This window comes from Periplaneta americana, chromosome 12, assembly GCF_040183065.1.
Source record: "Periplaneta americana isolate PAMFEO1 chromosome 12, P.americana_PAMFEO1_priV1, whole genome shotgun sequence".
In the NCBI taxonomy this organism is placed as follows: Eukaryota; Metazoa; Arthropoda; class Insecta; order Blattodea; family Blattidae; genus Periplaneta; species Periplaneta americana.
In genome coordinates, this window is record NC_091128.1 from 82,261,281 (window position 1) to 82,286,821 (window position 25,541).

Here is a 25,541-nt window from a genome sequence, read left to right on the forward strand (position 1 = left end):
TGATGCGAATCCCACCTCTGCAGATAAATGGCATTAGTAGCAGTAGGGAACTTAGTTCTACCTGTTTGTCACCTTCGTTAGTCAATTAGAAAAATCCATAATCCCAGTGGGCAACGAATTCGCGACCTTCGACTTTGAAGACTAGTGTCTTAACCACTACAACATCATGTGTCTCTGTATTAATTTACTGCAACCAATTTTAAACACTTGTTTTTTAATATGGAAGACAAAACAAAAATTTAAAATATTATAAATATAAAATTAAAATGGATTTGCACAGCACAAAGTAGAGCTGCAATTTTATAATTTTGCCACTGAGATGAACATACTTGTCTTGTCCGTTAACTGTCTAGTGTTACTAACAAATCACAGAATATCTGCGGACACAAGATTTAAAAAAAATGTGCCTCCGTCTTCAAGCCAGAAATGCCAGAAGCAATGGTGTGCAATACGCATCTGCAATTTAAATTTTTTCTCTAAAACTTAGGTTTTTTCTATCTTTGCCTGTACACAATATATGCCAAAGCTTAGTTTGACTCAGAAACCATCTGAATCTTCTGATAATCTGACAATTTATGAAGAACTTAATGCAATTATAGTAATTTCCAGACTGGTGCAGCAATATCAGAAAGCAATGATGCAATGTTGGTGGTAATAGGCATGGTAGTTATGTTTGTAGTAGTGGTAGTGGTAATGGTGGTAGTAACAGTCTATGTACACTATCCACTGATGTAAAATCAATTTACGGTGTACTTTGAAAAATACTTAAAAAACTACTTAAGTCATTTTAGAAGAAAAGAAAGTAGATGCAGATGAAAAGAGAAAAGCTAACAGGTAGGGCATCTACTAATTTAATATAATGTGTAGCATAAAATCAAATATTTGCATAATATTTGTAAAATTCAACGGCACTCCTACCTGCCACGATGTGAGGCACGGTGTACACAGTAGGTGACCGCAAGGCTCGATACGAATGTCCTTGTCATTCTCCGCACAAATTTTACAAAGCTGGAATGTGGAACCCATTTCGCAGTACAGTTCATACTGCTCTTGAGTAACCTTTATGTGGTCCTCTGGAGTTGGTTGCACAGCCCATGAGAGATCAGGATTCACATTGCGCCCATCAGGGAAAAGATAGCTGAAACAAGTATCACCAGTAAAAATCTTCATTTCATAGCTGCTTTAGGAGTTCTCAGTGCAAGAAATAAGCAATAGTTTGCATATCAATTTCATTTCAACATACATAATATAGAAACTGCAGATGTCCTATAAAAGTGGAGAGAAATACATCTTTCAGCTTTCAATTTCTTTCTTCATCTTCCAAAAGTAATTGCATCCATTCAGGCAATCATAATTAAACCATCGTATTTACTCGAATACCCTTCGTCCTCAAATAAGCTGTGCATCCTAACTTTCAGAGATAAAAAATGTTTTCTAGAGATAATACAAAAAAAAATCACAAACACAGTAATGAATAGTAACATTCACAGCATTAACAATTATTTTCTGTGTCTGTTCACTTTGCATTTTCGGAGACCTTTAACAGAAAAATTAGCAGTATTAGCATCTTCTGTCTTATAATTCGTTACTTTTGAAGCAGAGATTATGCAAATAATATGGAATAAAAAGGAGGGTAAGTTCGAATAAGCAACACACTCACTTTTTGACAAATACCTATTTTTCGGGGGGGTGGGGGGGGAGTGTGTGGGGTATTTGAGTAATACGGTATTTTATACGTCAGTATTGTTTTAAATTTAAGTGGCTCACATGATAGATGTACTTTATTAAGAACAAATTTGCTTAAAATTATTTCCAAACAATAAAAACACTACCTCTCACCTTATATCCTAAAAAAATGTTCTCAAAAATATTAAATTTGAGAGAGGTGAAGAATTATTTGTAAACAATGTGAGTTGACATACAACTGACTATATAAATAGATATAATTAATCTATAATTAATAATATTCTATCCTCCATTCACAATAATCTTTCAGTAGCAGCAAATACAGCCTCCTTATGAGTGAAAGCACTGCCCACAATACTCCACACTTATCTGCAGAAATTCGAAGACTATTTTGATATGACATAGTGATATTCTTAACGTCCAAAGTATAAATTTATTCAATGACTACTATTTTAAGCTAATTTCTCACTTATGACTTACAAAGAATTCGCATTTCAATACATCTCAGCAGTCTGAACCAGGTCTGTAGTCATTGCAAGCCAGCATTCTGTCAACTGAGTTAACGAAGTGACTACATGAGATTATAAACAATATTGAAAAAAATGTTAAGAGAAATGTCTATGAAATTTCGAGAAGAAAATTTTGCAACAATACTGTGTTAAACATTAATCATTCTCACACTGTAACTATTTAGTGCAGATCCAGTACAAACTCCCGAATAAGTTTCAACAATGAAAATAAGTCTAGTCTTATATTCGAGTGAGTATGTACAGTTCCACTAAAAAGGAACGAGACAACTCTTGGTTGTCGAAAGTTAAAGTTCTACAGCACGGTTCACGCGATATTGAGGTAGCCAGGAAGAGATCTGGTCGTGCATGTGTAAACCAATTTTCATCCTACTCCAAAGTACACAGCTGTACAAAATTTTATCAGTTGTCTATTTCTGGTGTAGGTCTTTTTTTACGTCCTTGATCGTTTACCTTTTATGAAAGATTAAAATATACTGCATAACACAGAAGTAATTTGCCAAAGTGGGAGAACAATATTAATTTTGAAATGACATAGGCCTATATAGACCCATGGCAAAGACAACAAGGAACATTGTAAGGACCATAACAAAGACAGGGTCCACGACAATGACAAAGATCAGGACCACGATAACATATTACAAGAAACATGACAAACACCACAACAAGGATTATGATAAATAGCACGACATGGATCATGGTAAAGATTACAAGGACCAGAACCAAGAAAAGGACTATTAGAAAGACAACAAGAATCACGACAAGAACAAAGATCAGGACCACGATAATATACTACGACAAAAATACGATAAATACCATGACATGGATCATGGTAAGGATTACAACAAGGACCAAGACGACGAAAAGGACTACTAGAAAGACAACACAGACAACGATAAGGACACAACAAAGATATCAACGACCTTTGTAAGGACTACGAAAAGGACAAAGATATGAATGACAAGGACCACAAGAAGGATCATGACATGAACCATACATTAGATTAACTATTATAATATTATAATTTGTAATTTTGTATTGTCTGTGAGCATTAGGACTTAATCTTAGAACTCTGTAAAACTCTTATGTCAACGTTATTCGGACAAAGAAAAGAACCGTTGTTATAGACAAAGAATCGAATCTGCTCTCTTCTGCACAATATACAGAAGGCTTAGTGTCTGAGATGACATGAAAGCTTTCCTTTCTGCACAAAGTGTCAATCTAGTCATGAAGGTTCAAATGTCGATTTAACTACACAATTTATGTATATATTTATATAGCCTATTTATCTATTATTTACGTCATATTACCATATTTTTTGCAGTTTCTGAAGTGAATTTCGGAACGATGCTGGCAACAAAACAAACAGCCTAAATTTAAGTAACGCAAATATTCGTTATCTTCTGAATCAGTGCTCTCGTCTCTGATCACGTGCAGTATCTTACATTTGTGACTTAAGAATATTCCATCGTCTCATTCCTTTTTTGGGGAAGTGTACACTGGTGTATGAACTTATGTTCTACAATTATAATCTCAAAACATCTTACGGTAATTTTATCAAATGAAGTAAATTCATAATACTTACAACCCTTCTCTATACCCATCAAGCAATGCCTGGCATAAAGACTTGTTCTGTGGTATAGTTTGTAAGATTTCCCCATCTGCCGTCACGTAGCCAATTGCCCACTGGCCAAGTCGTGTACAGCTCAATCGAAAGACATAGCTAGAAAATAAATTTGAGTTTTTAAGTCCATACATTAATATTATAACATATACAACTTGAAATGTTTCCTCAGTTCATTTCCCCTAAATACTAATGTCCAACTTTGACAATAGCGTTATATTTTAATTTATAAATGGACAATCTCATTAATTGTTTCTGTTCCACATTTTCATAACAGATACTATGCACTGAATTCATTATATCATATAACAATCAAACAACACCATTCAATATAAAATTAAATCTTTCAATAATTACAAGCATTTTGTACTCAATTTTTTCTTTCAATAATTGCATGCATGTGTGTCTAAAAATATGCTGAACACACATTATCATCATCTTGTAAAACACATTTCTTGTAAACTGAAAATTGTACATAACTTATGCTGCTTTTTTGTCTTGGTAGTGAAGAAATGGCGTATACTGTATTTGTTACTGAAAAGAGTATCTGCAAAACATAGCGTATATTTTTTTAAGTATAATTGCCAGACTGAAATCAAAAGATGATGAATAGACTATAATGGAAAATTAATGAAATGACAACTAAAGAATGAAGTACCCAGAGAGAACTGCCCATCATAAATTCATTTTTGGTACAAAGGTGAATATGAACTCTCATGCGTGCAGTGGCGGCACTAGGATTTGCGAGGCCTTAGGCAAACCTGTATTCAAGGTCCTATATCAATAAATAATAATAATAATAATAATAATAATAATAATAATAATAATAAAAATAATAATAATAATAATAATAATAATAATAATAATAATAATAATAATAATAATAATAATAATAATAATAATAATCGAAGTAGTGGTATATTAAACTACTCATCATATTATGTAGCTGAATTCTGACCATGCTTTCATTTTTAGTCTTACAAAAAATCTTCTTACAGACTGACAATAAATCACAGTAAAATATTAGGTTAATATTTTTTAAATGAACTAAAATGTTTCCACACAAAATCAAAACTCATTTCATTTTTCTACTTTTCATTGAACTGAAATCTTGAATTACATCTGAATAGTCTGGACTATTTTCATGGGATTTTAGACAGTACTAAGGTTTGTCCAGTCGTTACACCCGTGAGAAAATAATGCTGTCATTGAGGTCGAAAAAAGTCAGCAAGCAAAGCAATGTACCCTATCTCGATTTTTAGAATATAGGCTACAAGACAACCTCGATCCTGTTTTTCTTTATTGTTTAAAATCCTGAAATAGTGGATAAGTGAAAAGTGTCTCTTATTGACGTCCAATGGAAAAAAAGCATTTTCTTCTCGAACAAGTTCTTTTTCGACAATTTGCAGCCTTTTCTTGTCCTGAATTGGATGTGGCCAATTGTCAGGGTCAGTGCTATCAAAAGTGCATATTTCACCAATTGAATCTGCTGCATTAACGTTTTCATTAGAAGAAGCAGCACCAATGTAACTGCTTATATTACTTTCATGGGATTGATTGTACTCACATTTATTTGTAGAAGTGAGGGGTTCCTGAAGGGTCAAATCATCACTTCTCGCAGAATACTTATGGGCACTGTTTTATCGATGTTAATATATTTTAACATTGAACCACATAACTGCTTCTCAATAATTGCTCTCTCGCCATCCGATTTTGCTTTTTTAAATCGGCTGATTCGAATTTTCTACCTCAGTCGCGTTCTCTCACGGATATTACAACGAAAACATAACACAGTAAACTTAAAAAAATTATAACTCTCTTGGGAAAGTATAACTGAATAAACAACACTGGAACTTTACCGCAACAAAAAGGAATCTTATTCGGCAGTCAGTTGTTAACTGTGATACTGCTTGTAATATTGTATTCATTAGAATTTATATTGAGTGACAATATGAGGTAATTTTATATTCATTAATAGGTAGTGTAATGTTATTTTATAAACTTCATAATTCAGGAAAATATACATTTATTGGCGTTGTATAAGGTGTTTTGAACATTTCAAATTTAATTTAACAATTTGTGATAATTATTTCAGTTTCATCATTGTTTATAATATTTCCTCACTGTTGCTCGAACGTGCGCGTGGAGCGGGAGGAACGGAAATACGAGTTCCAAGAAAGCCGATCGAGTGAGAAGGAAGGAATGAATGATTGCATTGTTGAATGCACTTCGAAAGCTAGACTCTGGTATCAATTTTAAGATACGGTTTGTTTACGGCAATCATTGCCGAAAGCACATCGCCTGCGATTGCTGGCGATGATCGTCAGGAAGTGGTTTCTTTATCAGTGTACATCGCTGTCAATTCTCATTTGTTTTGCTGCCATAACTTGATTCAATATTTCTACATGGCCTTACAAGGCCTTCTCTAAATATCGATTATTGCGGCGATGTGCGACCTGAATTTGCTTCAGAAGCAACCTCCAGCGACCTGCGTCGTGTCCAACGATCTACATTGGCGATGATCGCTGTACAGAAATCGTGAGCATTCATTTTAACTGCGATGTGCGCCCGGCGATGATCGCCGTAAACAAACCGAAGATTTATTTATTCCAGTGAGAATGATAATAAATACGAATGTGGAAATAGAAGAAGAAATAGCACGTAAATAAAAGAAAGCATAGGTATCTGAATGAAAAATCAAATTTTAAATGCTCTTAGTCGCGAGGCCCTAGGCGGCAGCTTATTTCGCCTTTATGTAGCGCCGCCTCTGTGTGCGTGCACACGCTGGTGCTTGTCCATATAATCCACGAAGTGTCTGCGAGCAATTACAGTGACAGTGAGTGGGTGGGTATATGTGAATGTGTGGAATTTACTGAATGAGAGAAAGAGAGAATTGTGTAAGAGAATGAGTTTATTGTGAACCCTAAATTGTAATTTTAAATTTTAAAAAATACACACATATACACACCAAAGATAGAACAAATCATTACAAGAACAGTAGCAATACAATCAAATAAACACAATAATGCATTCACTTCCTTACTACTATAAAATTCATGAAATCGAGTTTTCAAATATTTTGTTCTATTGCTTCCTTGCCCCCCCCCCCAATTTTCACAGCTCCTCTATACTGAAAAAATTTTACTATGAAATGTAATTTTTAAATTTGCACGTGGGTCGTGGATATTCTTTGCACTGTTTTGCCCAGAAAGTATGATAAATGGCTGCTTTATACGTAAATTTATGAAGACGAAGCTTGGGGGGGGGGGGGGAAATAACCAAATTATGAACACATTAATTAGTGGTCTACAATATGCAACATAATACATGGCACATGACTATAATCCTACAAAAAATAAATCCAACGGCACCTCATATCAAGTGCTGATGTCACAAGAAGTCGCACTGACACAGCTTGAACTCACTGCATTATACAGGCTGTTTTAGAATTCAACAGAAGAAATTTAAGGGGTTGTGAAGGGGTCCTAGGTAAGTATTTAGAGATAGGAAATTAGGGGTTTACTGCGAATTTGCACGTAATGGCGTGAAATATATTTTTTTGGGCCAGTACGCCATTGATTGAACCTGCATATGGCACAGCGATACATTTGGAAATGTGTCGGATAAAATACTGCTATGTCTCTGAGGCACAATCGGTAAATATTGTAGATGGTTTCTGTCAGAGAATGAGGTCGAAAGTTCAAACTTCAGCAGGTACTTTTCTTTTTTCTTTTTAACTTCTTTAAACTAGTGTTGTAATACTAAAAAAAGAAAGCTCTAGTTATTTTGTAATGTATCTAATAATGACAATAATTGTTTAGAAGGGTGAAGAAGGAATGTAGTTTGAGAACTGCATGTCCTTTACTCTGGACAAGTCATGGTATGTTTATCAATTAAATTGTAGTATACATAAATTGTAACATCAGTATTCTTTTTAATAGAAAATATCTTAACAAAATGGATGAATAAGAAAAGAAAGAAAATTCCTTTTTCGTCTTCCTCAGAGGAGGCAGTAGAAATATACAGGAATTACTGTATGTACATATGTATACTGTAATAAAGGAAAACAAATTATTATTTCACTACTCACTATGGGTTGGAAAACAAGTTACAGGAACTGTTCAAAGTAACAACCTCCGCCTTAAGTATAGTATTTTTCTGCAACAAATCAAGTAGGTCTACTTTTTCTGAAGTTTATTAATTATTCTGGCCTAACCACTAGAAACTACGTACAACGAATTTCATACAATTTAAACATGGGACAAAAATGCATGAAAATAATAATACAGAACACAAGACGGTTATACACTCGTCACGTTTGCAACCAAAAGCCAGCACGTTTCTAACAAATACCTGAGTTCCATAGGAGTCCAATACGGCTGACTTGATCTCAAGTGAACTGTAATGAACCAATGGCTAGTACTATACAATATACTCTTGCCAAAAGCGTAATAAGTACTACAATAGAATTCCGGTAGTTCAGGAAAGAAAGAATTCAGATATCTCATGAATAAAATAAGAGGAATTGTGATTTTAAAAAATTATCATGGTCAGACTCAAACATCCTCTTAGCTTGTGATCTGACGCGTTATCCGTTATGCCAGAGTCTCATGTCGATAATCCATTCCGAAATAGGTACTGTACAATAACGAAAACGAATAAGGGTGAAATAAGCAGTGCACTGAAGTGCTGTCTCATTATTTGTCGGCAATTTTACAGATTCTGCGAAGGCTAAATTTTGAAAACACAGTTGATTAGTTCTTAACAGTTGGGCTTCATGCAATCCCTAATAAGGTCCGAAATCATCGAATACCGTTCCACACCTATAATTAATTTTAATATTGAAATATGAGTATCAAACGTAAACAACTTTGACCGATAACTCAGATATTTTTCGTCGGAGACTCTGGATTCCTGATATCAAATTGCTTGTCTGTAACCTCTCTATAACCAGATAACTTTCTTCGGTTGAATTCTGAAACACCTAGCATAAAAATGAGCTCTTTACTATATTTTTCCATATTAAATATGTTCTTAACCAAAAATCATTATTATTTCCAGAATAACTTTTTCTATCTCCGTGAGAACTGTGTAGCTAAATTAAATGGCAAGCATGGTACAAGGCTATCTACTAAGCAACCACAGTGTTTTAATATGCGCACAGAATAAATAAGATTGAGCTCTCTGTGACTTACCTCCCAGGTTTTGTTATGTATTTCTGTAAGCGTGCTTTCACTTCGTCGTATGTGAGGAATGCTACGTAACCTGGATGTGTGACGGCCAGGATCTGCCAATTTCTCAGCAAGGTCGTCCATGGCTGGAACAGTCTTCACAACAAACAATACAATTTAATCATGCTGTACTACAAATTCAGTTAGTAATTTACTAATGTCCAAGTCTCCAACAAACATATCCAAATCTAACTACATTAATTTCATTTTCTTATTCCAATAGCGGCTACTTGATTTTGCATCATTCATCCAAGCATCCCCATCTATGAGCGATGCTATGAAGCTATCTCTCTTTCTGCTTTCATAGGCATTGCCATCCGTGCATCATGGAAGAACTGCACACCACAACATGTTGATTAATGGAGCAAAGGTGGACCGATACAGGGAAGAGAAACCTACTGCCAAACACTGTTTTTGTCCATCACAAATTCCACTTTGATTTGCACGGATTCGAACCCAAGTTACTAGCGTAGAAAACCAATACGACTTAATTTTAAATACAGTATAACCCCGTTACTGCACTCGTCAAGGGATTGTGGCCTTCAAGTGTAACAATTGTTTTTAGTAGGTTATTTTACGACGCTTTATCAACATCTTTATTTAGCGTCTGAATGAGATGAAGGTCATAATGCCGGTGAAATGAGTCCGAGTTCAACACCGATAGTTACCTAGCATTTGGTCATATTGGGATGAGGGAAAACCCCAGAAAAAACCAGAACCAGGTAACTTGCCCCGACCGGGAATCAAACCCGGGCCACCTGGTTTCGCGGCCAGACGCGCTAACCGTTACTCCACAGGTGTGGACTCAAGTGTAATAAGGAGAACAGCACTATAGACGGTAGAGATGAACAAAATAACTGTCGCTCTCGCTCGCTGTGTTCGTTGCACTTGTCTTTCAGGTCTCGTCTTGTAACTCTTGTGCGCTTCAAGTCTCGCTCATCATTCTCGAAATAGCATTTGGTCGACGTGGAAAGATTTCGTAACTTTGAATAACATACATAATTGAAATAAATAACATTAGAAATGTTTAATTGATACAAAAAGACAAAAGGAAACAGTATCACAGTTTATCAAAACGTTCTGGTTCTACTATCAGATATTACCTACGGTTATATAAATAAAAAAAAAAATCTCAAATAAATTTGTATTTCTAAGAAACATAAAACATAGAGTTAAATAAAGTGTTTTTTTACTTGAGATTGTATACTTGATCTCAAATATACAAAAAAAATTTCTGGTCTTTTAATAAGGGCCTGGTAATTAAATAAAGATTGGGGAATGGATTACTACACTGAAAGGTAGAGATGATGTTTCAAATAGACAATTTGATTGTTTATACATATAACAAAACAGATAAAAGTTCAGTCTGGTATAAACAACTGTGACGATTCAAGGCTCCTTGACGTTCGAGAGTTGATCACTCCAGAAGTCCCTATGTTTTGAACGCTTGCTTACAAGTAGTCAATGACAGGCAATACTGTCGTGCGGGTTTTCGGCTTTGCGGGCGCTCTTAGTCTTGCTTTCTCGCTCGTTGTTCCATCTCTAATAGACGGGAAATGATTTATGAAATGGGGAAAACAAGTTAGACACTACTTCATAGGAAACATATTTTATTGTGCATTAGTTACAGTGCAAGATGCAAATAAGGACTCATTTTATGTGAAAAAATGTTGTTTGTCGTGTGTCTGTACTACTATTATGAATGGTAACATTTTCTCTATGTGGTTCAAGTAACTAGAGATAACTTCACTTGATACACTGCTAGGAGCAACATTAATACATTTACTGTTCCGAGGTCTTTGCTTGGTGTAGAAACACTTTCCTCTACAGATTCAATTTCCTCATCACTGTTTTCATCTTGGGCAATGGCAGTATGATCAGCAATCATGTCTTCAGCATTGCGAATTTCTGAGGTCACTAGACCATTGTCAACTGACACAAAATCCTCCATGTTAACTTCCTCCAGCTTCTCCTGTACATGAGCCCAATCCTCATCATCCATTAGGCCTACTAAAGGGACATACATTTCACAGGTTGTTATGCCATTTTGCACTGCAAACTTATTGCACACTCCACAGAATTCTAAGGATGACTAAATTTACAGAAATGACAGGAATGTATTGACAGGAAGACTTTTGAGTGTTAAAATCCTTTATATAAAGGAAAGTACTGGTAAGTGCAACCTCTGACAATGCCCACCAGAAGGTTTCTTCAGGTAAAGGGTGAAATTTATTTCTTGCACTCGCGGTGCAGTGACACTCAGTTCAGTCATTGCAACATATTTTTTCACCATGCTTTTAAAACATTACAAGTTTCCCAATTTATAGTAAATTTTTTTACTCATTTCCGATCCGAGAAAAGTGCTAGAAACGGACCTTGAAAATGTTACAAGAGGGTAAAATTAAGCAGAATTATATAAAAAAATGTCCAGGGATCGTACAAAAAGAGCATAATGAATAGGGTAGAGTTATAAGCGGGGGTGTATTAACGAGGTTTTACTGTATTTGTATCGAATTTCATGTGGAAAAGTCAATAATTTCGTGGACTAATGCTACTGAGTATACAGTGGTGGCTCATGAATTATAGCCATGAAATGGATCAGTTCTGAAAAAGCAAAAGTCAAACATAAGAGTTGTAATTCTGGTTTGGCAAATCACACATAGTGAAAATATCAGACTACTTATCTGAACAGACACTCCATTCACTCCCACACACTCGTTTCCAAGGAGTCAAACATTTGAACTGAACACTCGGTTTCAAAGACTCCATAAACATTAGAACTGGCAGTACATTTCTTTCTGTGAAGTGGGCTCATACACACAAGCTTTCAAATCCAGAGACTCTACAACATCCAAATAGACACTCACTAGATCCTTTCAACGAGCCCACAATTATTTGAACTGGCATTGCATATCTGTCAAATGAATTCACACACACTTGATTCTAAAGAAATAAAATATTTGCCACTCCACATACATAAACAGAACATCATAATTATATTATGCCGCCTACAAATCCAAAGAAACCATAAACATTTAAAGATATATTTAAAGGAAGAGAAGGCCTGATAGCGGTAACTCTGCCAGAATAAATAAACAAATTAATTAAATTAAACATATCCAATGCAAGTGCGCTTTCTCTGGGTGTGGGGCTATTGTACCAAGAATGTTCGTTGTCATGGCAATGCTACGTCATAGCACAATTCCCTATTTAACTTAGTATTGCACGTTTCTGATACATCAAATTAATAAGGCGTCACACAATATTTGGAAATATCTCAGCTAAAATAATAACAGTCAGAATAGTCGGAAACACAATAAAAAAAAGTTCTAAAATATTTACAGGGGAAGATCGGGACTCCAGAGTCAGTATACAGAGTGGAAGTAAATGTATTATATTACATTTAAACCAGTTATTGATCATATCATTAGAGAAAATGTTGTCAAATAATGTTTCTTATATTAAACAATAATCTAGTCAGATTTGAAGTTTTTCACGAAGAAATGCAACATGTAGCAAAGCTGGTGATGACAAACAGAATTGGGAGGAGTTATTCTCAACTAAGAATATGCTACTTTTTGAAGAAAAATAAAATATAAATTCCAATATTCGCTGAGCTATACTTTCTTTAAAACAAACTACATAGATGAGAAATACAATTATTGCATGCAACAATGACGTAATGCAAAACTTGACAGAAGATGTACCTTGTAAAAACATCGAACTCGAAGTTGGAAATGTAGTCATTACACGTGAGGTCGATAGTGGACTTCAGCGCCATCGCCTCCAACCCAGAGCTGATTGGATGAACTTCGTTCAGAACCTGCCTGAAGATTTTCCACGGTACCAGAGTACTGCAAAAAATCATTAAAGTGTTATTTTTGTTATTTTGCAACAATTGTCGAAAACTTAAAATGCATAATTAGACCACATTCTACAGAACAAAACCAACCCCCGCTTATCAACACCACTGCTATTACCACTATTATTATTATTATTATTATTATTATTATTATTATTATTATTATTATTATTATTATTATTATATTACGACTGTAATTTACAAAGGAACTGTAAATGAGCTCATCTCAAAAATTTTCTTCACAATGCACACTATCAAATCTCCAAAGATAGATAAATACAAACAAATAGCTTCTAATAATGACTAAGGTGTCCCGCGTCGTGGCGTAGTGGTCTAAGGCATCTGCCTAGGACTTCGCGCTGGTTCGAATCCTCGTGGGGGAAGAAATTTTCTCATGAAATTTCGGCCAGTGTATGGGACCGGTGCCCACCCAGCATCGTGATGCACTTGGGGAGCTACGATAGGTAGCGAAATCCGGTTGCGAATGCCAGCTATAACGGCTGGGGGGATCATCGTGCTAAACACACGATACCTCCATTCTGGTTGGATGATCGTCCACCTCTGCTTCGGCATGTGGGCGTGAGGCCAGCAGCCGGCTGGTCGGTCTAGGCCTTTCACGGGCTGTAGCGCCACGGATGATGAATGACTAAGGTTGCCTGTCACATTAAAGTTTGAATAAAAGAATTATTGAAAAAATTAGTTTTCCCCAGCCTTGAACAGACAGTGGTTACTTAGCCCCCACTCTTCCCATTCAAGTAAGCGCAGTTTCTTAACGCAACATTCAAAGTAAATTTTCACTACCCCCACAGTTAGTATGAGCAGCTAACTTTTTTATATTTATCAATCTGATGTGGTGATCTGCAATTTGAAAGGAGGTTTCGAAATGAGCTCATAAACAGTTCCCTTGCTAGACTTGAATATAGTTTCGTTTTTCTTAGTTCAGTAATTAGCTTCCTTTTGTAGAATAGATATTTAAAGTACTGTAAGTAGTGGAGTGTGAATGGTAAATATCAATTAAAGCAAAATTTAAACTTAAGCTAGATATATTAACAAATTTAAATGACATATCAGAAAGAACACAAGAGTACAAGAAATTACGCACATAAAAAAATAAACCAACCTTCATTTAATATTATACAGCTACACCACGTAAATATTGTAGTGCCATGATCATATAAAAAAAAAAACAAGAAATGAAGACACAATGGAAGAGAAACTGATACCTGGTGTGAATAAATGATAGGGATAAGTATAAAAATGAAAATAAACCAGTGAATAGGAAGAAAGGATTAAAGTTTGAGTTCAGCAGACATCACTCCAAGTCCGGATAGTTCATAGGTTTATTCATCCACTGAAGTCAATAGAATGGCAATGGTGAAGTCAAAAGACTACAATAATCGTACAACAAAATTTACAATGAAGCTTTTGAAGTAAAGATACAAAAATCATAACATCAGAATTCAATATTATTTTACTATTATTAATTTTACCGGAACTTAAAGTTCAATGAAATGGTGTCTAAAAACTGTCTTTCAACAATAAATCGCTCAATAGTCTTCTGAAACAAGACGCAGACCTAGTATCCTTTAGTTTCATAGGTAATTAAGAAGCATAGATCCACTATATTTTACCTCTTTCGTGATTAAATAGAGTAGTATTATGTTCCAATACTCTTATATTAGATTTGTGTCTTGTAGTTCAGAATCTGATCATTAGACATGAAATTGTTACAATTATTTTGCTTAACATGACGTAGTATATTAAACATAATATATAGACTTGGGAATGTCAGTACGTATTTAGTTTTTTTATGATCGACAGAATTACATCTCCCAGCATGCATTATACATCTAATTTTTTTCTGCATTTTGAAAACAAGTAACTGCCTTTGCTATAGTAGTTTCTAACTCATCTCTTTTTGCATTTTAAAAACGAGATGACTGTCTTGGCTATATAGTAGGCTAATATCTAACTTCAATAGTAGAAGTGTGATGTTTCGATATTAACAAAATATGCGAAATGTTTGAAAAGTTGACTGTATTCGCAAAAAAAAAAAAAAACACACACACACACACACAAATCTCACAAAGAAAAAAGGTAATCTAAAAAATGAATGGCATTTAGCCGCGAAATGTCGCGTGGCTATTTCCGGAAATAGCTTCATAATCACGAAATTAATACTTGAAAACATGTCCCCCTCCTACTAAAAACTAGCGAAAACAGATAATTCTTTCAAATAAAATAAAAAATTGAATTTGGCTGTCTTTTGAAGCTTTACTTCAGCTGTGAACAACGATTCTTCTAAGTCTTTGCAGAGATCGAAGAGTTTGCATACCGGTTATACCTAGTTCTAATTTAAGCTCTTTGAATCAGACGAGGATCAAACAGTTTTATTCAACATGTCTTCGAGTGTTGTGGTTTACTGTCTCAAACATTGATAGTGAGAGACGATTTTCGACATATAAAGATACAGGGCGATTCATGTAAACCTTTACCATTTTAACGAGTTAAATTTCTCTTCGGGAGTAAACATAAACTTGAAATTGAATATCATGATCTCTGTGGTTATGGCAGAATTTATATTGGTATTATCGCCGGGCTCTCATGGTTAACATGTCGGCATCATACAATAACGTGCGGTGTTCTTTTAAAACATAATTTTTCCGACCGATTGTTGCTTTGTAGGTTTCACTCTAAGCGTCACGTTGTCACGTCTACTTCCTCGATAAGAATAAGCACTAGTTTGTTATATTGTTAAATGGCTATTATTATTATTATTATTATTATTATTATTATTATTATCCATATACGAGTACGTTGAAATTCTTAACTCTTAATAATAATTTTTAATCACATACCTTAATGTTCGTCCACAGCACAAGACATTGCAACCTCGGTTTTAGTCCACGTGGATTAGACAAGTAGGTATCATTTAATAATGGAAGCAGCTTATTGGTTGCAATATTGAAATTGAGGCGAGTGATTGGAGCGGCGACATAAGAAATTGAAAACAATAATGCAATTAAATTTCAAAGACCTGCCGAATGTTATGCACGAGGCCGCTTAAAGACCTGCCGAATGTTAACCATGAGAGCGCGGCGATAATATCTCTGAGACGATTGTCGTCCATTGTCGATTGGATATTATTATTGCTGAACGTATGTAGTGACAGCGTTGCCAACTCTACGGATTTATCCGTAGATCTACGGAATTTTGTGAGCATCTGCGCATACACGGATTTTTCAACTGAATCTACGGATTTTTAGACAGATTTTATTTCAATTTTTAAGTGAGAAACGCATAATGCTCTTTTGGCATTCCATTTTAGTAGTTTTTCAGCGGACTGTACCTTATTTTACGACAGACGACAATAACAACAACAATGAACATTCTTAAGGTGGAGAATTGAAATGAGGAATCGTCAATCGGACAGTGTTGCCACTTTTGGTACAATTTTAAGTGATCTGTACCCTGATACGTACAACTACTTTTTTGGTGCAATTTTCAATTATTTGGTACAATCTGTACTTTGTTCTATTTTTTTGTTTGAAAGCAGACATTATTGTAACTGGCTTTAATAGAATTGAAAAAATAACGATTTTTATCGGTAGCCGACAATCAGATTTATAGCTGACTTTAAGGTCAGAGAATGTAAATAATTAGAAACTGTATTGAAGTTTTATTTTATTTCATTCACCTCTTGACCCATCGGGCATTGTTGACATAGATTACTACGACAACTGCCACTGTTGCAAAAAGCAGGACTTAACTGGTTATTATTGTGCAATTGTACGCGCTTATTTGCTAAAATGACGACAATGCATTTTCTCTTCATGTGTATTGTATTTCAAAATGGAAAACACTTTCTTGTTGCTCTTCGATGAGATAGATCTGCGAAGTGAATTCTAAAAAATTAAATATGGACACTTATGTTGATTTTATGAAATAAAACATTATACATTATTACTATTATTAAGATTATTATTATTATTATTATTATTATTATTAAGAAGCAAGAGACAAATTACGATTATGATATCTTACGATTTAATTTGCAGATATGTAGGTAATGAAAAAAAATACGGAATACTAATTCAAATGACAAACAACTGTCTGTTCGAGACGGTGAAAAAAATGGAGAGGGGTCCACCTCATCTGCAGTTCCAGAATCTTCATCAAGGAACTCGGAGTCGGAGGCTACATCCATTGTTTTGCAGACTATACACACTAATAGGTCTTATCCATGTCAATATATTCATGCTCTTTTTTTCTGTATTTGTAATTTGTACAGGTGTTTTCACGAGAAAATTGGCCACATTATAGAACAAATTTGGTACATTATTAGAAAAAATCTGTACAAACTGGTACATTTTATTTTCGGCCAGTGGCAACACTGCAATCGGGTACGATGCAGGTTAATGATTGGATTAGCCCAGAGTCAGACTGCCGAAAGAAGAGCGAGCAGCAGCAGCAGCAGCAGTAGTAACAGTAGCAGTAGTAGTAGTAGTAGTAGTAGTAGTAGTAGTAGTAAATTTTACTTACCGTGCTTCATTATAATTTATGTAAATATTATGTCCAAAAACAAAGATTCTAATTTGTATGGAGGATAAAAGAGGAAAGTTATATTAAGAGTCATCAAAAGAGAAAAATCTGGAATACAGTTCACGTTGGGAAGATGATCATAAATTACTTGCTAAGAGCAAGAAGGGCAGTTATTACTTTTTTTTTTTAAGTTTGTCAGTTTAACTATTTAGATAGTTCTACCGAAATAAAGCGGCATGAATAGAGCCTTAAAATCTCCGGATTTTTACACTCAATCTACGGAATTTTTTGAAGCCATCTACGGATTTTCAGACACCAAGAGTTGGCAACGCTGTGTAGTGATTAGTTCGGCATAATATTGCAAACATGCAGTACTCACTTTGACAGTGTTTTGGCAATAACGCACTCGCTTTTGCAAGTCTGGTTCCTTCAATTTCTGAACTACATACTTGCACTGTGCGATTTCTGTGCTGCCATGTGTCATATGAGTAGCCTGTCTCCTGGCTTAATTGGCGCAACGATTTCTTTGCTGAGCTCAGTAAACATTCTCGAACATCGTCCACATAAGCTTAAGGCAATTTGAGTCTTATGTCTTCCACTCTCGCTACAACCCCAGCTTTCTCACTATCGACAAAATTGTTGGCTTGGTTGGAACATCACTGTTCCACATCGAATTCTGTTCGAAATTCCCGTTGTGTTTTAACCAAAGAATTTGTCATCCAGTACGTTTTCAGCACAAAAACACGCTATCGAAATGAGTACTGCATGTTTGTGATATTACGGCGAACTAATCACTTCATACGTTCTGCAGTAACAGCCAACAATATCAATCAACAATGGACGAATATCGTGCCAGAGCTATCAATATAAATTCTCCCAGAACCACACAGATCACAATATTTAATTTCAAGTTTATACTACACTCTAGTATATACAGTCACGAAGCTTGAGTTGTGAGGGTACTAGGAACAATAGACTGTGCCGGTACTATTTCGCATTGTCAGTGATGAGGCGATAGTAGCGATCCTAGTGGTTAGCAACTATCTATGGATGCATATTTTCTATGTATTGAGCTTCGTGACTGTATATACTAGACAGTGTTTTTACTACGAGTAGCTCTCAAAGAGAAAACTAAAATTATAACTCATTAATAATGGTACGATACAGGTTTATATGGATCGCACTGTGTTTTACTGATCGACGAGTTCGTTTGTCAGGTTCAAAGGTTGTAACTATTCTCTGTCTTTATATTCAAACGCAGGACAGTTAAGCGCTGTAAACCGGTGCAAGATTTTCTGCTTGGAATCAGATTGAACTCGCTCCAGTTTATGGATTGGTCAGAGTACTTTACAATACTTTTTCTAAATGTGTGTGAACTAGTGTTAAGCAATGATTAGAAGTAAGCATATTTTTCAAGAAACATTTTTATTTATGTAATTTAATGTTCATAATATTGAAAATATCAGGAAATTTGTAACAATTAAAATTAGTAACTGGGTTTGTACATGATGTTGAACATATTAATGTTGTATGCCGTATCCTGACATTTTCATGAAAATTTAACGCAAACCTTAATACAGAATCAACATGCTGCTGTAAAGGGACTTACTTACTTACTTACAAATGGCCTTTAAGGAACCCGAAGGTTCATTGCCGCCCTCACATAAGCCCGCCAGCGGTCCCTATCCTGTGCAAGATTAATCCAGTCTCTATCATTATACCCCACCTCCCTCAAATCCATTTAATATTATCCTCCCATCTACGTCTCGGCCTTCCTAAATGTAAAGGGACTATAAGATTTAAAAATTAAAAAATAACATAGTATGAAGTCTGAAAAATGTAATTTATTACAATGACTTCATTTTTTGAAAATTATATATTTCAAGTGATCCCCTTGGTATCTTATGACCTGTTGTAATTTTACACGAAAATTGTTCATGACATTTTGCAATAAACCTGTGGTTTCGTTGATTTCTTGTCCTTCAGCCTGTAACCGGTTCTTCAGATCCTGGATAGAATGTGTCCCCACAAAAAGAAGTCAGGAGCTGTTAGGTCTGGGGATCGAGCCGGCCAATTGATATCTCCAAACCGAGAAATTATGCGTCTTGGGAAGAAATTTCTCAACAATCGCAGTGTGTCTATTGCAGTATGGGCCGTAGTCCCATCTTGTTGAAACCACATGTCATCCCTGTTTAGAGCGCCTCTAAATGTCTGTAACACCTGTCGATACCGTTCATCATTCACCGTAACAGCTCTCTCATTTCCATCTTCGAAAAAATAGGGACCAATTATTATGACTGCAGCAGGAACAGCAAACCATACTGTCACCCTCAAAGCAAGAGTGTTTCAAACCAGATCACACTCTATCCAGTATCTGAAGAACAGGATACAGGCTGAAGTGCAAGAAATCAACGAAACCCCAGGTTTATTGCAAAGTGGCATGAACAATTTTCGTGTAAGATTAAAACAGGCCATAAGATAGCAAGGGGATCACTTGAAATGTGTAATTTTCAAAAAATGAAGACATTCCAATAAATTGCATTATTCAAGCTACATACTGTTATTTTTTAATTTTTAAACCTTATAGTCCCTTTACAACAGCATGTTAAAACTCGTCAGGACAAAATGCCGGGCCCTGTATATCCACGAAATATTCACCGATAAAATAATCACCGAAATCTAGATAAAATAATTACCACAAAATCACATCTCTAATCATTAGCTTTTGTAGCAAAGTCACTGCTGTTGCTGCTCCTACAGATGAGACTGTAAAGGTGATGGTAGGAGAACAATGATACAGTATTCCGTACTATGTTGTGACCTACGCCACACGTTTCTAGAATCTCTGCTACACACAAAAATGGTGGTGGTAGTAATAGTGAACAGCAGGTGATAGTGGTGGTGGAGATAATAGTAGTAGTAACGGTAAAAAGGATAATGAAAAAGAAGTGAGTAAACATATGCGCCAAATTATGTCATGCCATTTAATACAAACGAAATGTTAGAAATTCTCACTGAATTGGAAGCCTTCGTGATTCCAGAAATGAAAGGCATCCAGCACCGTATCCTATTCAAACAGACACCATATTAAATAAAATGAGAATAAAAATTATAAGGAATATTTGAAATGTCTTTCATTACCTATCTAATTTCGCTCTTCATCTTGTTTATTAGAACATACATTAACCAAGTTTGCAAAAGCTTGGTAACTACCGCATTACAAATCTGATTATTTTCCTTATAACTCAAGCTATTTTTACCGAATACTTTATGATTCCAACAAGACTTTGCGATGATTATTCCAGGAAAATCAGACAGAGATAGATGCCAGGAGCTATTTCAAAGCATTAGTTCAAGAGTCTCATGAAGTGAAGACGGACATTACGAAGATGGCAGGTGAGAAATTTACATTTCCGGGCGAAATTCAAGTCTTTAGACTCGGCATTCTTCTTTCAAGACAAGGAGTTGGCCGATGAGAAAGGAAAGATGAGGAAACGAAAAAAAAAAAACAGGAGAGAAGAGGACGAGAGAGAAAGGGCGAAAAAAACTAACGTGGGAAAAGGGAAGGTAAGATAAAGAGCAGAGTAAATGTAGAGATAAATGTTGAAGTAGAAGAAAGAGTATAAAATGAGGAAATCAAAGAAAGCACCACGCTGACACATACTTTCTCATATTATGCGTTTCGCAACAATTCAGTTCTTTTATTATGTTACGAACAATACTATTGTTGTTGTTTAGTAAATTGTCCGAAGACAGGTCTGAACCTCACACGTGATACCAAGAAGCCACACTTATGAGGCAACTAAGCCAGGAGATAATGGGGTAGGGTGGCCAGTTCCTTTCCCACTCCATTTCATTCATCGCCAACTAGCTACATATTACATTATGTCAGACTTCAAATGCATACAAACAATTGTTTTTCTTCTGACACAATACCATCGTCAAGTGAGATGTACTGTCTGATAATAGATGTACATAACAGCCAGAACCTCAATCACAGGATATAATACTATTATCGTTCATAATTTAATTTCTTTAACCACATTACTCCAAAGACACGACTAAATGAAATCATCTGACTTCCAAATAAAAATACAACTCTCTATAACCCAAAATTAATATTTGTGACTTAATTTATAAAATGTAAGGTTTAAGTAGACATATGTAATTAATTTTTCACAAATGTATGTAATATAATTTTATTTTATATTTTATTTACAGTTTTCTGCCCAAGGGCAGGTTTTTTTCACTGTAAACCCAGCGTTTTCCTAATCTTCCCTATTTCCCCCGTTCCTCATACTCTCCGCATACAAACTATACAGGCTATTTTAATGTTATCTATCATCCGATTTCTTCTGTCGTGATCTTTTCTTCCGTTCACCATTCCTTCGAATGCATCCTTCAGTAGGCAGTTTCTTCTTAGCTAGTGACCCAGCCAATTCTTTTTCTCTTCCTGATAAGTTTCAGCATTATTCTTTCTTCAACCCACTTTTTCTAGTACAGCTTCATTTCTTATTCTGTTTGTTCATTTCACACGCTCCATTCTTCTTCATATCCAAATTTCAAATGATTCTAGTCGTTCCTCTTCACTTTGTCGTATCTCCATGTCTCTGCCCCATACGCCACACTCTACACAAAACACTTAACTAGTTTCATCCTTAGTTCTCTTTCCAAAGGTCCGTTCCATTTTATTAAAAGCTAAGCTTCCTTTACAATTACCATCCTCCATTTAAAAGCAACATGATTGTTAAAATATTATATTAGTGGTAAATTGAGACTCCCTCCTTTTAATACTAAATCTTAAAAACCTTCCTTTAATGGTTTACCTACAAATAAATTAATTGTAAACCTTTGACAATGAGCTCACTCAACGTTAGTTAGTAAGTAAAATTTGAACCTTTTATTGGTTCGGTGCTGGGAGGCAAAAGCATAATTGAGATTTTCCTATCTTTGATCGGGCCAAAAATTCTGATAAAACTGGTATTTAACCCTTGCGGTGAACTTCGGTGAAGTCCGGAGAGCCTAATTAATCAAATCCACTCTCCTCATCTCTATGCTGGGGCCCCCTAGAATCTTTTAAGATGAGAAAGTGTGTGAGGTGTACGGAAAGCAACGGGAAGCTACCCCATTTCTCTTTCCCAAGAAAAACAGCAAACATGACATGATGAGTTTTTGGTAGAAGCATTTGAAATGTAGATATGGAGAAGAATGGAGAGTGTGAAATTGACAAACAGAATAATAAACGAAGCTATGCAAGAAAAATGGATGAAGAAAGAATAAAGCTGAAACTGATCAGAAAGAGAAAAATAAATGTCTGGGTTACTAATTGTAATAAGAAACTGTCTTCTGAAGGATGCACTGGAAGAAATAATGAACGGAAGAAAAGTTCGGAGCAGAAGAAGATATCGGATAATAAACAGATTATGGATCGTATGCGAAGACGAAGAGGAAGGCAGAAAATAGGGAAATTAGATAATGCTGTATTTACAGTGAAAGACCTGCCCATGGATAGAAAACTATGAATGAACTGCAAGTAGCTTTTACAAACCTATGCAACACGAAAAATTTAGTCCAAGTTAATTACTGCACTGGAAATACTAGCTTTGGATTATTCATACTCGATTTAAAGAAAGAAGTTTCATCTGCGTCTATTTACGCTCCTGTTCTTTATGTACTCGTACATACATCATGACGCATTTCTTTTATGGAAAAATAAAAGTTGTGATAGTTCGGATTACAGTCCACAAATTGAATTGATTTAACTAAATGAATCTTATGTTGGATAATTTTGAATGTATTATCAATATCACATTTCATTCTTTCCATTTACTTCTACCTTCAATGAGTGGAATCTCCAAATGTCGCGTAAAAAAAAAAAGAGATGTCCGAATTATCGCGAACTCCGAATCAGTGAAGTCCGACTTATCGAGTTTTCACTGTATTGCCAAATACTGTCAGAGATTGTAGTTCTTGTGTAAAATTATCTACATTTTTCGAAGCTATAAACGTGTATGATAAACCATGTTAATCTGTATTATAATGTTCATGTAATGTACAGGGACATCATTTTATTTTTACTTCAATTTTTATTGTACGTGAGTTTTTAATGTACTTCACTCCCATCCCTTCTACTAGTAAACTTCCATCCGTCCTGCACACAGAATCAAGTCCGCATATGCAGTCTAAGTCGTCTTACGGTCGCAGTATACCGAGTGAGTGAGTATAGTACGTTCAAGAAATATAGTAGTATTTTCCAGTGAATAAAGCGCATCCATTATTTAGGTAATCATATTTTCGCACAGGTACTGTGTGTCAGTTTAGTTACGTCGCATCCCGGTTTCCACCACCGTTTCTATTGGCTCCTCTGTAAAGGCTAGTGGCTGGGCAGTCTTAGCTCTTTTCTGAAAAAATTTGCTCTCAGGAATTGGGCGTCTACGTAATATTATACAACTGTTTAAAATAATTTAAATAAAAGGGCCGCGTTAAGTAACTGTCACGTGATTTCCCCCCTTTCTACGACCCTGCGACGTAACTACTTGGACGGACAGTAGATAGGAATCTGAGTAAATTTATTTGTCCGAATCGGGCAGAAGTGAAGACTGGATTTACAGTATGTAAGAAAGGTACTCTGTTATACAGTAAATACAGAATTATTTCAAGAGGCACAGGATTATGCCCCCCATGTCGACTAATGCTTTGCATTATTTCTTTTGGGGTTACTGAAAAACAGTTGCGTTAAACATCCTACAACAATAGAAGAATTAAAGAATTACATTCCAGAAACAATTCATTCAAATTCAGAATATATTATGCTGGGCACACAAAAGAACTGAAGCCCGTATAGAAATGAACGGCAATCTTTTTCAACAATTTGTTGAAATATCCAGATTTTGATTATTTTTCCATTTAAATTCACTATCCATATTGTATGTTAATATGCTGTAAACAATATACTATACATTGCATAATGAATACGTTCGCCTGGATAGTTCAGTTAGTGAGTAAAAACACTTACTGTTAATACTGTACTGTATTTTGAGTAAATAAAATCATAATGAAAATTATAAAACTGAAAATCGTAAGAGTTCCTAGTTTACGTAAATGGATGCACTACTTTTCTTCCCTCCAATACCTAGTAAAGTGATTTGTTTGTCTTTTACACAAGTATCAAACACCGGTAATGGAAGGGGGCAACACAGTGTTTGCGGTTCTTAACCGTTAATCCAAAGGTATAGCCAGGTTAATATCAGAAATGTTAGTAAAAACAAAATTATGACTCGGTATTTAATTGTAGTTAAAAACATTAAGTAGTCGCTATAGGACGATGCAGTCAGGCGATTATAAATACAGCCAATAAAAAACACAAACAAGAAAATGAAGAAAATAAAGATAAGACACCATAGGAGCAAGAGGAGAGAAAATACCGAACTTTTTAATATTAGGGAAATAACTAATGAACACAATAAGAAATAAGGTATGAGAAAATAAAAAAACAAAAAACAGGATAATCAGGGGAGAGACGCATGTCTCGGGTTTTATAAACCTGTTCGCTATGTTTCTGTGCGCTCAGAACAAGGGCAGCAAAGAGTGAAACCCTTGTATTATTCGGTCATGTCCTGCAATTGTTATCGATCCATCCATCACGTGCGGCGCCTGTGCGAGAGAGTGAACACTGCGGTTCCATTGAGAAGGCAGCCCACGCGCCAACCCCTCTCCCCCCCGACCCAGACGGCTATTTTTACTACTCACACGGAGCCCATTCAGGCGCCGCACCACCTGGTTCACCGTTCAATCGGTGCAAATATGTGATTCTGAGTCAGACACTTCCTGTCCCGCAGGTGTCATCTCCTTAGACTGACGAAAACCAGAGCACCACCAGGATCCAACTGTAACTGTCGGCCGTACGAATATCACAAACCACACTGGTTAGAACCAGTAACCCGTTACAGCTTCGTGACGAAGACGTTAGTATAGTTCAAAATGTATCTGCAGATAGTGCCTTCCTGTGGGTTTGTAACATTTGCTCAATAGGATGCAAATCGACTCTATGCCTGAAGAATGCTAATATC

At 35.5% G+C, this 25,541-nt stretch overlaps 1 protein-coding gene across 1 annotated transcript in view; it reads right to left on the minus strand.

Moving 5' to 3' along the window:
• Cbl (E3 ubiquitin-protein ligase CBL) overlaps nucleotides 1-25,541 on the minus strand; it is a 301,944-nt gene that overhangs the window by 74,791 nt on the left and 201,612 nt on the right. The window contains exons 2-5 of the mRNA XM_069841617.1: nucleotides 12,776-12,922; nucleotides 9,033-9,164; nucleotides 3,799-3,936; nucleotides 919-1,138 (exon numbers count right to left, since the gene is read on the minus strand). Of these exons, the coding sequence (XP_069697718.1) occupies nucleotides 919-1,138; nucleotides 3,799-3,936; nucleotides 9,033-9,164; nucleotides 12,776-12,922 (637 nt within the window). The remainder of the gene's footprint in view (nucleotides 1-918; nucleotides 1,139-3,798; nucleotides 3,937-9,032; nucleotides 9,165-12,775; nucleotides 12,923-25,541) is intronic.